The sequence below is a fragment of the Lepidochelys kempii genome, chromosome 27, assembly GCF_965140285.1.
Source record: "Lepidochelys kempii isolate rLepKem1 chromosome 27, rLepKem1.hap1, whole genome shotgun sequence".
NCBI classification, from domain to species: domain Eukaryota; kingdom Metazoa; phylum Chordata; order Testudines; family Cheloniidae; genus Lepidochelys; species Lepidochelys kempii.
The window spans coordinates 17,838,404-17,850,881 of record NC_136406.1 but is presented as its reverse complement, the minus strand read 5'-3'; the positions used below and the strand labels follow the sequence as shown (position 1 = coordinate 17,850,881).

At 51.3% G+C, this 12,478-nt stretch overlaps 1 protein-coding gene across 1 annotated transcript; it reads right to left on the bottom strand.

Annotated features, from left to right (window-relative positions):
- Positions 1-2,869: 2,869 nt before the first annotated feature.
- Positions 2,870-12,113, bottom strand: LOC140903933 (amine oxidase [copper-containing] 3). Its single transcript, XM_073325916.2, has 4 exons — positions 10,162-12,113; positions 7,527-7,812; positions 5,036-5,165; positions 2,870-4,728 (listed from the first exon to the last, which is right to left on the bottom strand). Exons 1-4 carry the CDS (start codon positions 11,732-11,734, stop codon positions 4,444-4,446), a joined length of 2,274 nt encoding a protein of 757 aa, XP_073182017.1. The 5' UTR covers positions 11,735-12,113; the 3' UTR covers positions 2,870-4,443.
- Positions 12,114-12,478: the final 365 nt, after the last annotated feature.

Sequence of the window (12,478 nt, the reverse complement as noted above, 5' to 3'; positions counted from 1 at the left end):
GTTGTGGGGCCATTGGACAAGGGTCCGTGTCTCTGATTCAGAGCTAGGAGGATTGCTCTCCACAAAAGCCAAGGCCAGGGCTGATTAATCCCTGCTTAGTACAATTGTTATACATTAACTCACTTGTTTGTCCCTTACTTTCCAGCTAGTGCTTTGCTGTCAATGGACTGGGTCCATAGAGCAGTCCCAGCACAAGTCCGGTGCGTGGAACAGTAGCAAAATTATTGCACAGATATGGAACAGCTGGAGAACTCATGCCTCTGGGGCCCTGGATGTGCTGCTCCCAGAGCCCTTTAACCTGCCCCTTGCTCTGTGTACCTCCGACCCACCGGGCTCCTTACAAATCACAATCAACTATTGAACAAATAGTCCTCAGGGAACAACAGGCAATCCAAGGGAGGGGGAGCTGAGCCTCCCACACGCTGGGCCACAGACAGCCCCACTGCGCTCTTGCCCTGCGCCACAGAGCTCGGAAGCAGCTGGGTTGCCGCCTGCCGGGGAAGGGGGGAAAGGAGGAGAGCAGAGGTGGCATCCTCATGCTGGGAGCTAAGCCAGCTCCACTTCTCTGCCAGCTGTGAGTCTCCTCCCCCACGCATGCGAGGTTCTCCCGCGCCTGGATGGTGGGGCCGTCTTCAGCGATCTTGCACCATGGCCGCTTCCCCCTCTGATAGTGACGGCACGACTGGCTACTGTGGTGATCGCTGTGATGTCCCAAGCAAATCGAGCCCGGAGGAAGCAGCCGGAGCAAGGGAATTTCGAAGGTGGCTGATGACCTGTTCTCAGGCCAACCCTCTCCCTGACCCCAGAACCCTGCAGAGTCGGGCGGAGGAACACGGAGAGTCCCCTTCATTAAAGGGAAGGCACCACGCTTCCTTGGGCCTGCGCCAAGGCCTCCTCCCCCCAGCCTGGCGAGAAAACCCATCATCATAACAACAGGGAATAGCGGGCACTTCGCTCCTCAGCTCCGGAGCGCAGGGGCCTGTTGCTTTGTGCAGTGCCCAGCTTAGTGGGGCTGGGGCCACTCCACAATCCTGCAGCACAACTCCCAGCAGCCTGCTCCAGCGTGGAATACGCCCCAGCCCCCGGGCCGCAGCACTGCCTGTCCCGAGCCAGCTACTCTGCCTGGGCCTACTTACTGGAAGTGGCTGGGGAGCATGTTCCAGCTCGCTGGACCGTTGCTCTGGGATTTGCCGAGAGCTCGGCCCTGGTGCTCAGCCTTTGACCCCTCTTGCCCTGACTGTTTGTGCTAGAGAGACAATTAAGCGGCCCACCAGTGTCCTAAGGGAGTGAAACTTCCTCATTGCAGACAGAGGGGATCTGAGGACCAAGAGCAGAACCTAGCATTTATTTCCTGTCACTGCGCTGAATGCTGCAAAGAGAATCTTGCAACCACCTCACAGCAAGCCAGGCCAGGGCAGGTCTTTCCTTCACCTCTGAGCTTTCCAGTGTGTTGCAATGCACTTGTAATGACAATCAGTGTCTCTGAGCCCCCATCTCCCACAACCAGCCAGCTCTGCAGCACCGCTGACAGGCTCCAGAGTCAGGACTGACGGCCAGGGCCTGGGGAAGGAGAAATGAAGGACAATTTAAGGGAGCACCTCTTCCCACTGCCCCCCAGATCATCTCGTCCTGTTCATAGCAAACAGGCAGCGCAATCCCCATGTGTTAGGAGTTGGAGTCAGGGAGTAAAGTTTAGGCCTGAATCCGAACTTTCGCAGAGAGTGTTTGGAGCTGGGGTTCTGGTTCCAGCCCATCTTTAGGAAATGGATCCTACACAGGTCTGGGTTTGAAAAGCACTTGAGTGCTAGCGTACTAGGCAAGGAATGCCATTCTGAGCACCAGCTGCCTTGACCCAACAGAGCCTGCAAATCCCCCAGACCCCTCAGCAAATGACTCCTGACCAGCTAGCAGACAGATGCAAAACCAACCCGAAAAGCCTGGAGAAAGGGTTGCCAACTTTATATTTTAAAAACAAGGGACTGTTTTCTTAGCGCCCCTGCCCTTCCTCTCCTCTGATATTATTATTATAATTAATTATTAACAGGACTCACCTCTATTCACCATCACGCACTCAGCAACTCCCACTCTTGTTGTACCAAGATGAAAAAATAAGGGACTGTTATCAACCCTTATTGCATGGATCCACCTAGCACTCAAACCACCCAGGCTGTTCTCCCGCTAGCTGGGCAGTGAAATAACAAGGGGCATTCTGGGCAATTCCATGCAAATGAGCATGCCAGCCAGAGCCCTAACACCTCCCCATGGAACTGGCAGTCCCCGAACTGCACCAGCCATTGAGGCCCGTCTTGAACATCCGTCTGCCATCTGCAGTCTGCTGCAACAGAGCCTGAGCTTTCTGACAGTCTGCCTGGTGCATTCCTCCCTCCTGCCCCTTCCTTTCCCAGGACACAGTAAGTCATCGCTGTCCTACACCCTCCTGTTGGGTCTCTGCAAAAATCCTGCCGGGTCTGTTTCAGTCCTGCCTTCTTCCAGTGGGAACACTCATCACCTTCATCCATTGAGCTCAAAACATTTTACAATACAGGGTCAGCATTATCGATTCATGCCCCTTTTACAGCAGAGAAAACCATGGCACCAGGAGGTCAAGTGACACCTCCCAGGTTACCCACACTGAGTCATAAGCAGAGTTGGGAACAGAACCCATACCTTCTGCCTCCCACCCAGCGTCCGGCACGCTGGACCACACTTCCACCCAAAGGTGCCTTTGCTCCCTTACAGCAGTGGTTCTCAGCCAGGGGTACACGCACTCCTGGGGATACGCACAGGTCTTCCAGGGGGCACATCAACTCATCTAGAGATTTGCCTAATTTTACAACAGGCTACATAACGAGCACTAGCAAAGTCAGTACAAACTCAAATTTCATCAGCCCATGACTTGTTTATACTGCTCTGTATACTATACACTGAAATGTCTAAGTACAATATTTTAATTTCAGTTGATCTGTTTTATAATTATAGGGTAAAAATGATAAAGTCAGCCATTTTTCAGTAATTGTGCGCTGTGACACTTGTATTTTTATGTCTGATTTTGTAAGCAGGTAGTTTTTAAATGAGGTGAAACTTAGGGTACATAGGACAAATCAGACTCCTGAATGGGGTACAGTAGTCTGGAAAGCCAGTGAGAGCCAGTGCCTTACAACACCACAAAATGGGAGACAAAAGCAGGACATTTCTAAAGCCATTAGCACTTTTTAAAACCTTTTCTGAAGGACACTGCTGTAACTGACCTTTTGTTAGGTTCAGTATTAATAGCATATCTTTTCCTGTGTTTTGTAATGTGGACATATGTCTAACTATTGAATATAGGTGAATGTACTGACATCTGTAATATTTTGACATACATCTAAGCCAATGAAGATACAGAGCTTGTAGCAATATAGAAATGTTACAGGAAATAAAATTTGGTCTTGAATGCACATCCACCCTGAGCTCCGTGGTAGGCCTGTGAGAAGATGACAGATGCTTACAAGTGAATGTTTTGCTTGCGGCTACGTCAGACCATGTCTAGTCTCTAGAACCAGCTTCTGTGTCTAACTTTCTTATATACACTCTTAGATAAACTGCAGCTCTGCAGCGGGTCACTAGGTATCTGTAGAATCAAAAGGGACCTGGGAAAACTTTAATTAGACATGAGGTATTTCAAACTTTGCCCAATTGAGGGCCCTGTTGGCAACATGTCAGGAACCTGACTGCTTCACCTACTTGGCATTCAATGGAGTAGACTGCAGCCACCTCTCCTCTTTAATACAGAGGTGCAAGAGATTCCAGCATGCAACGCTCCATCTCAATCCCTGTGGCCTTAGGGATGAGGCCAGCCACGTGCTGCCCTGCACAATTCTGTGGGCTGCATTATACAGGATATGCAGCAGCCTCAGTCACCTGCATGCTGAGAAATCCCACGCTGCCATCTAGATAGAATCACTTTGCAGAACTCCACTTGAAGGGCCAGATTGTCAGAGGAATTCAGCTCCCACCTAGGAAACTTCTGACTGGTCTATTTAAGTGCCTAAATGGGAGCTGAGCTCCTTTGAAAATCCAGCCCTAAATGTACACAGCGAACAGGGAATCACAGAAAAAAAGTGAAGCTAAATAAGACTTGCTGCAGGGGTCTCATCTGGTCTAGCTCTGGGTAGTGCAAGATTTCTCCTTGTCTGTTCTCAGTGCTTTGTCTAGGACTTGTGCATTTTTATTGATGTCAGTCCAGCAGCAGAGTAAGGCAATTATGTTTGATCAGAGAGAGAGAGCATCCTCTTTCACTGACGTTTTTGTAAGCAGTTTGACTATTCAGCTACATATAAACCATCTACAGATCTATGGGTGTGAGTGAGCCAGAGGTGACTGCTGCTTCCGATGGAAGCCTGAGCACATAGCCCAAGGAACAGTAGATCACCAGCACACTGGCAAGGCCCTGCAGTCAGCGGCTCAGGGACCTGTCTGGTTCTGGAAACCGTTGTAGGTGAATGAGGGGAGGGCTGGTGAGCACGAGGCAGTCTTTGACAGGCAGGCAACATGGTTAACTTCACACTTGCTGGGGTCCTGGTCACTTCTGAAATAGATGCCGTCAGGTGAGTGAACAGAGGGGTCTTCATCGAAATAGTTGTAGGGTCTCAGGAAAAAGCCGACCCCGTTCCCCACAGTCACCGTGTTAGGAATATCCTCCGTGTGCGGGACATGCAGGAAACCAACAGAAATCCAGGCAACCAGGTCCTGGAAGAGGAAGAGACGCATCACTGGGCTATTTCAGGAGAACTGCTAGTTAGGAGAACACACTTGGGGCAGACCCTCTGTAAACACCACTGAGCAACGACCATTGGTCCAGCAGAGACTTCAACACACACAGGGAATGAGGGAATACCCTGATGGCTGTGACATGAACTGCTCTAGCCAGCACTGTGTCTGCCCACCCGTGGACTGGGCTCCCCATCTGCTTGCTGTGTGTGTATGTCTGTCTGTCTGTCCTGCACACTCCCCTGGAAGGTGCTGCAGCCCCCAGTGGAAGGAGAACCCCGCACACCTCGTTTACGATGGTCTCATTGTCTATGAAGTCAGCGAAGGCCACAGTGGGCGTCCAGGGGTCGTTCTGGTTGTAGATGCTGGTGCTGGTTGGCTCCTTCTCTTTCCGTTTGGTGACAGCAAGTTTGTATCTAATGAACAGAGAGAAGAGATTGATTTGCTCTCCCCATGCAGACTGAGCGATGACATCCGTGCTGGGAGCCTGGACTCCTGGATTCTCTTCCGTGCTGAATGAGCCTGGGCGAGTTACTTTTCCTCTCTGTCCCTGTTTCCCCAGCGGCAGAATGGCAATAATGGTCCCTGCCTCCACGGGTGTGTGACAATTAAGACAGTGCTTGTAAAGGGCCCTGTGTGTTTGTCTGGGCGGAGTGTTAGTGAGACACCCTCTCTGCAAATCAGCAGTGTAGTGGTCCCACTTGCATGGCATCCGTCAGTGGAGAGCACCCCAGGCCGGGAGAGGACCCACCCCACACTTGCTGACGAGTGGCAGGAATACTAGGGGAGAGGATGTGAAATGGAAGGGCCATGAAACCATCAGCACCACACGGTCAGACAGAGGAGTAACGAAGGACAGGATCTGGCACAGGCTGTGTGGTGGAGGGGTACAGTCTGGGGCATGACAGCAAGCACTGGAGAGATTACCCTAGAGCTCTGGCTACATGGACCTTGTGAGCCCCAGATTGCTGCCTCCCAGTGGGCATCACACTGAAGTTAAAGGGACACTGCTCAAGATGACAAGACTCGACATGTAGGTGTTAAATAACAGCCTAGATTCACATAAAGATGTGGGGGGGGGCATAATATCTTTTATTGGACCTCACCCACCTTGTCTCCCTAATACAGCTACAGCGATACTGCATACAACAATCAAGATTCACAGCACTTAAGGCCAGAAGGGACCATAAGATCTATCATATCCCTCCTGTATATGGTAGGTAGCCTATTACATTTCACCGTGTTACTCTTGCATTGAGCCCCAGAACTTCAGAAGACATCATGAGACAGAGAACCAACACTTACCCTGGGAATTTATTCTAATGATTAATCACCCGCACTACAGAAAACTGAGGCCTAATTTCTAACTTGAATTTTGTCTGGCACCAGCTTCTAGTCAATGAACGACTATGAAGAGAAGCAATTCTGCCACTTTTCTCTTGTATTTTAAAGGCCAAGAATATTTATTTTAATTGTTTAACCTTTCCCCTGTAGGGCAGGTAGCCCCAGCCCCACTGCCCAGGGCTATGGCATGGCCCGTTGATTTCCATTTCCAAACAGAGCAAGGACAAAGTTAGCAAAGAGCCATGGCACAGGGGAAAGGAAATTGGGGTTCGAAATACTTTGGGATTTGTGTCATCAGCAAAATAGCAAAATAGCCTGGAGTATCTCTGGGGCTGAGCCCACGGTGAGTCCCCCCTAGACCGGGGGCCTCCATCTCTGGGTCTGAGCCCACGGTGAGCCCCCCCCCCATACAGGGACCTCCATCTCTAGGGCTGAGCCCACAGTGAGGCCCCCCTCAGATGGGGGCCTCCATCTCTGGGGCTGAGCCCACGGTGAACCCCCACCCCCAAGACGGGGGCCTCCATCTCTGGGATTGAGCCCATGGTGAGTCCCCCCACCCCCAGACAGGGGCCTCCATCTCTGGGGCTGAGCCCACAGTGAGCCCCCCCACCCCCAGACAGGGGCCTCCATCTCTGGGGCTGAGCCCCCGGTGATCATGGGAGCTGTGCCTGGATCCTTTTAAAGTCTATTTTTATCTTCACTCACAGCTCCCCAGGCTCCAGCAGCTGGGCAGGGGGAGCGAGCGCCTCCGTACTCCTGGCCTCTTTCCCTCCACTTTGTCCCAGCCCTGGATGCTATTTCAGCGCAGGGATTTTATCGTTTCCCTGTAGCCGTATTCCCTCCTTGTGTGGGGCTTGCCCCGTCCAGAGGCTGAGCAATGGCAGAGAGGGAAACACCGTCGGCAGAACTTGCACCAAGTCACTTTCTGCTTTGGATACATCTCTCGGGGTCTCGTATCCCTGCTGCCCCAGAGTGACTCCCGTGTGACCCCAGCAGGACAGGGTGGGAGAGCCGGAGTCAGAGGCCCAGCTGGTATATCAATCAGACCACAGCATTCCTGTTGCGCCCAAGTAAGGCTGGATGGAAACGGGCCAGCACTGAATACCCTCCTTTATCTTGGCGTCAGACTGGAGAGTCCATCCAATCCAGTGTCCCATTTCTGAAAGCAGCCAGCACCAGATGCTTCAGAGGAAGGTGCAAGAAACCTCATAGCGGGACTTGTGGAATAACTGGTTCCCCTTACTGCCAGGCAAGCAGTGCTTGGCTCAGGCCCTGAAGCAGGAGGCTGCAGGCCCATTGCTGCACCATTGGGGGCTGCTCCCCACAGCCCCGGTTTTGCAGCCACTGGTCCCAGCATCTCACCAACCCAGAGAGGGATGGCAATTCTCTAAGCACAAGCAGGAATTGCTTAATTTCTAAATGTAAACACCTACCTCCCCCAGCTGATGGACCGCTCCATGGAACTGGCTTCTGGCAGAGGGTCACCAGCAAAGCTGACTATCTGGATCCTGTAGCCACGCTGGTTACCCCACTTATTTTTATGGTTGGTGGCAAAGTGGATGTATCTGGGGATCTTGGAGTGAAGTGGGAACACGGCCTTGTCCTCTGTGTCCAGGACTGTCTTGGTGAGCCGTGGCCTCTGTATCTGGTGCTCTGGACTCCAAGGAGCCTGCATGGTATCGAATGTCATGTCATGAGCCACCAGAGAATTCTTGGTTCCTACAAAGCAAAGAGAAAACCTCTGAGAAATTTCACCTTTGGCCTCCTGGGCTTCCCCATAGGCTGTAAGAATCAGGCCTTGGCTCATTCTAAACTGCAAGCTACAGACGCAGGCCCTGCAGATCACTCAGGAGTGAAGAAGAACTGTGTGAAAGATCTTGAACAGAACCAATCTATTGCATAGAGGAAACACCACCCACTCCAAAGGAGCAGCTGACAATACTGCAGAACAAGGAACTTCCTACTCACTTAGCATGTTGGGACATGAAAAATTCTAGAGTTCTCTCCTGGATCGACTCATCAGGGTGAGGATCCCCAGCCCACCCTGTTGTGCACCCGAACTACTTGCGTCCTCTTGGAAACTCCTCCTTGCTCCACTGCTTTCCATTCTTCAGCCATGTGGGGAAGGTCATTCCCCCCTACAACTCCTGGGAAAAAGGGTGTTCTCCTCTCTCAACACTTAGAGCTAGCATGGGGACCTGAGATTTATCGCACAGGGCTTACTACACAGTGACTGTGTTTCAAAATCACCTGCTATATATCTATGATGTCTCTTCAGGCAGCTCCACCATTAAACGATGTATCTGCCACCCTCTGTCTGTGACATGAGTATAGAGGTAGTCCTTTAATAGGCACATATTTTTTCATAGGTATCACCAGTCGATATTTAGATCGTTCAGCCATCTAACTCCTCGAGGGTGGCAAGGTGTTACAGTTCACCCTCCAATCCTCTAATTGTGCAACCTTCAAGAGTTTATCGTCCAGTCTTCCAAGAGGTGCTGGTCCCATGGGACTCATGACATTTCATGGGTGGATTAGGGGCGAGGCCCAGCCATCTTTGTTGAGAGGATTAATGTTTAATTTTAGTTGTAAAATACCTTGCGCTTGGCTCAAGAGAGTTTAAAAGTCCAGAAGGGAGACAGAAAATTAGGAGTGGAATATAGCCAGGAGCTAGAGCTCTGCCCCGCCGCTCTCCAGGAGGACACCAAGTGCTTTCAGCCAATGCAACCCAAGTTAGAAGCATCGTATCATCAGAAGACACTTGCTGGCTGATAATGCCCAGAGGGAGAAACTGTTCCTAGAAGCTTCCAACAGCCGCTGCCTTTTCACAAGTTAACTCTTCCATGGGTGTTAAAGCATTCACAGGAGTCACATGACACAGGGGTATTTGCTGTTGAACCCTTCCTGCCCCAGGTCATGCCATGGCAGTCAGGACAGAACTGAAGCTTCAGCTTCTTGCCAGCTGTCCCGTGTGTCTGACACTCCTTGTAGCGGCTGTCCCCTGTGTGCTGAGAATGCCCCTGGGACTTGTTCTGCGGATGCTCCACTACTTAGGCTCACACCTATCGGGATGCTGAGAATCACCACTTAGTGGTTAATTGGACGCTTTACTGGCATGTGGCTAAGTATGGTCGGTATTTCGTCATGTGACGCTGTTTATGCAGAAAGTCACCAGCAAGAGTAATCTGTTTTCCATGCTATATCCTACTCTAATAGCTGGGTTTGATTCCTGCAAGCATCCCCTTTGGGGCTCAGTAGGTCTGTTACATACAGTGGCCTCTTACCTGTGCAGAATTAATGCATGCCCCCACAGGTGGATTGGAGTGAATCTGTCCGAGTCTCTTATTCCCACAAGCAGTTAAGTTATACTCTTCCATGTTCAATGCTGAATCCTTTCTCCTCCCCTCAGGGAGGTGGTTGCATCCAAGATCTATGGCACGCAGTCAGCAAAGTTTGTGTCCTCAATTCCTAAACCTGCCAAAGTTTTATGTTTTTCCTATGGAAGTTGATCCAGAAGGTTTTCTAATTTAATCTGGCTTCTCCACTTTATCTGCTGCTCTGGTGAGTTTCTGTGCCACTTAGTTACACTGATCTCCAGCTCGCTTTATGGGGAGGAGCCCTTGCCAGCTCCCTGAAGTACAAACTATAGAATGCAGAGCTTATATCCAGAGGCCCCAATTCTTGCTGCATTCCAGCTTCTTGACACCATTTCAGCACAGGGCAGATCCCAGAGCAACCCAGGGCTAGTGTAAGGACTACTCCTACGCACTCCACTCCTGGCAGAGTGAGCCAGGGGTGGGAAAAGAGACGGCTGCCTGATCCCTTTGAGTTGCAGTTCTGGGCTGTGGGAATCTGCCTTAAACTAGGTTCTAATTTACACTGGGGGATGGGCAGGACCTGGCCAAGCCCAGAACTCAGAAGCCCCCTTTGCGCCACCTTGGGCCGCTCTTCCCAGAATGTGGTTCTACAAAGATTACCCTGCAGTGCTGGGTGTCCTTCACAATGCACAGGCATGAGAGAGAGAGAGTGAGCGAGAGCGCGCGCGAGCGCACATGCAAAGAGACCTACCTCCAACATCCAAGTCCACTTTATAACTGATGAGATGGTTGTGTATTGTCCCCAGGGTGTGTTCCCCAACCTGACTGCCATAGTCAGTGCCTGTGCCATAGTAAAAGGAGGAGCTGATATATCCGGTGGCGTGGATTTTTACTTCAATAGCTCCATTCTGGTAGAATATGAAGTCCCAAACGTAGTCATAGTTTATGAGAGTTGAAATGGCTCTAAGAACAAGAGCGTATTTAGCCAGACCCCCATAGTACAGGGACTGCAAGTTGGAGTAATGGCGCCTCAGCGGGACTGAAGCATCCTGCTCGAAAATACATAAGGAGTTTTTATTAACTTTAGGGGTCTCTGATTCAACTAGATAGTGTCTATCCACATAGGTGGCTGTGTAGGGGCAATCAACACCTCTGACCAGCTCACAAGCAAACCTGCCGATGCCAAAGCTCCCATCCATGTATCTGGTCACCATCCCTCCAGGACAATTAGAGCCATAGACAGCAAGGGCTTCTTGGAGACTCAGCTCATAGACAATCCTCTCTCCTTTGAACTTGATGTCAAAGAGACGTGGTCCTGTATTCACATCCATCCCAAAGGCGAAACTCCAGGACTGGAAGATGACTTGATTGTTTTGGATGCTATAGCGGGGCCCACGAGGCTCATATTGCAAAGGGCCTGGTGCCATGGGGACTACTCTGGGCCTCATGGAACCAAATTCCTCATCAGGTCGGACTTTCTTAACTTTTACACTTTTCATGTGGCCTTCTGTGAACTCGCTCTCCAGCTGCTCCATGTCTTGATAGTACTGGCCATTATAGAACACTTGGCTTATCCTCCATTGGGAGATGTCCAGGCTGCTGTGATTAACCAGCACCTCCAGCCCCACTGGGTGCAGATAGTAGCCACTGCCGTTCACATTCTGGAACAGAACAAACCAGGTGGCACGATCTCCTGACTGAAACCCCCGAGGAACCGTGGTGAGGGTGGCAAAATTGGTCCCATCATAATCACAGCACTCTCTAAGCAAGCTTGGTGCTTTGGAGAACTCCTGGTAGACAAAGTGGTCAATAGCCTTGTATTCCTTCTCAGTCACTGGTCTGCGGTGGTACGGCAGCTTCCCTCCATACTTCTGCACTGTGAGATCCCTGTGAGTCGTCGGCTTTGGCAGGGGACCCACCACGTACTCCGTGACATTCGGGTCTGGTTGGTTTCCAAAATACACCACAGCCAGCGCCTGCCGGGGGGGTCGCCTGTCCCCATGATCCAAGAACCCCAGCACCTCTGCCTTGGTGGGGAGCTGCACATCGATGTAATAAATGCAGTTATCAGAAGGGTTTGCTTGAGAGGCATCTACCAGTGGCACCCCAAGGTTTTCCTGAAGATACGTCACCACTTGCACCATTTCTTCTGGCGTCAGATCAGCAAAGACCAGGCTCTGGTCACCGTGCTTTCCCTGCAGGGTGCTCAGGGTCTGCGGCTCACAGCTGGTTGGTTTCACTCCTCTAGTCAGCAACACACAAACCAGAGCGAAAATTGTGGCTAGCGCCAGAACCAAGAGGATGAGGACAGTTTTCAGGTTCATGTTGCTGCAGCTGCAGAGCTGGCTCCTGAAGCCTCACAGAAGCCTCACAGGGGGGGCCTGCTGCAGTCAGCCTTGCTGCTGGACGCGTTATTCCAGGAGACGCAGGCTGTGTCTGTTTGTGGGGAGGTGCAGAGCTGGAGGAGGGAGATGTGGTGAGAAGACGCTTGAGGTTTGCTGGCAACCATAAAAGGCTTCTTCTCCGTCTCCAGACCATTCACAGGCTCAGCTTCTTAAGCAGCACTTTATGCCTCCACACAGCTCACTTCCTGGCCAGCTCTTCAGGAGGCAGGTTACTGATGCTGCTCCCAGCTCCGGGGTCCTTGGGGCAGGGATGGCTTTAGAGTCCTTTTAGAAAACACAAGCATAGACCCAAAAAAACAGGGAAAGCAAAATGCTCAGGCCAACAAAGCAGAGACGTTGAAGAAGAGAGATGGTCTGCTAGGGGCTTCTTGCCAGATGCTGTAACTCGATCCCTCCCTGGCTACAGTCCACTTCTCTGCAGCCCTGTCCCAGACTTTCCCCCTTCGGGCTTCCCTCGGTCTTGCTCCTAACGGTTCTCCTGCAGGGCGATTTACTTGGTTATATCCCAAGAGCTGTTGTTCGGGCTGATCAGGCTGGACTCATCTCTTGCACCTGCTCTGCTCACTCCTTTATTTAGCGTTTGAGGGCAAACGGGCCTGGCTCTGCCAGGGGTGACTCCCTATATCTAGTTGCTGTTCCAGCCTCCTGCTGCTGTTCCTCTCT

What these genes read in the sequence shown, in the direction of transcription:
- LOC140903933 (XM_073325916.2), bottom strand. Translation starts at nt 11,734, where the DNA reads ATGAACCTGAAAACTGTCCTCATCCTCTTGGTTCTGGCGCTAGCCACA. An exon ending in AGTGGACTTGGATGTTGGAG is followed by an intron (nt 7,813 to 10,161) that starts GTAGGTCTCTTT and finishes TTTGCTTTGTAG; the next exon opens with GAACCAAGAATTCTCTGGTG. An exon ending in CGGTCCATCAGCTGGGGGAG is followed by an intron (nt 5,166 to 7,526) that starts GTAGGTGTTTAC and finishes TCTGTTCATTAG; the next exon opens with ATACAAACTTGCTGTCACCA.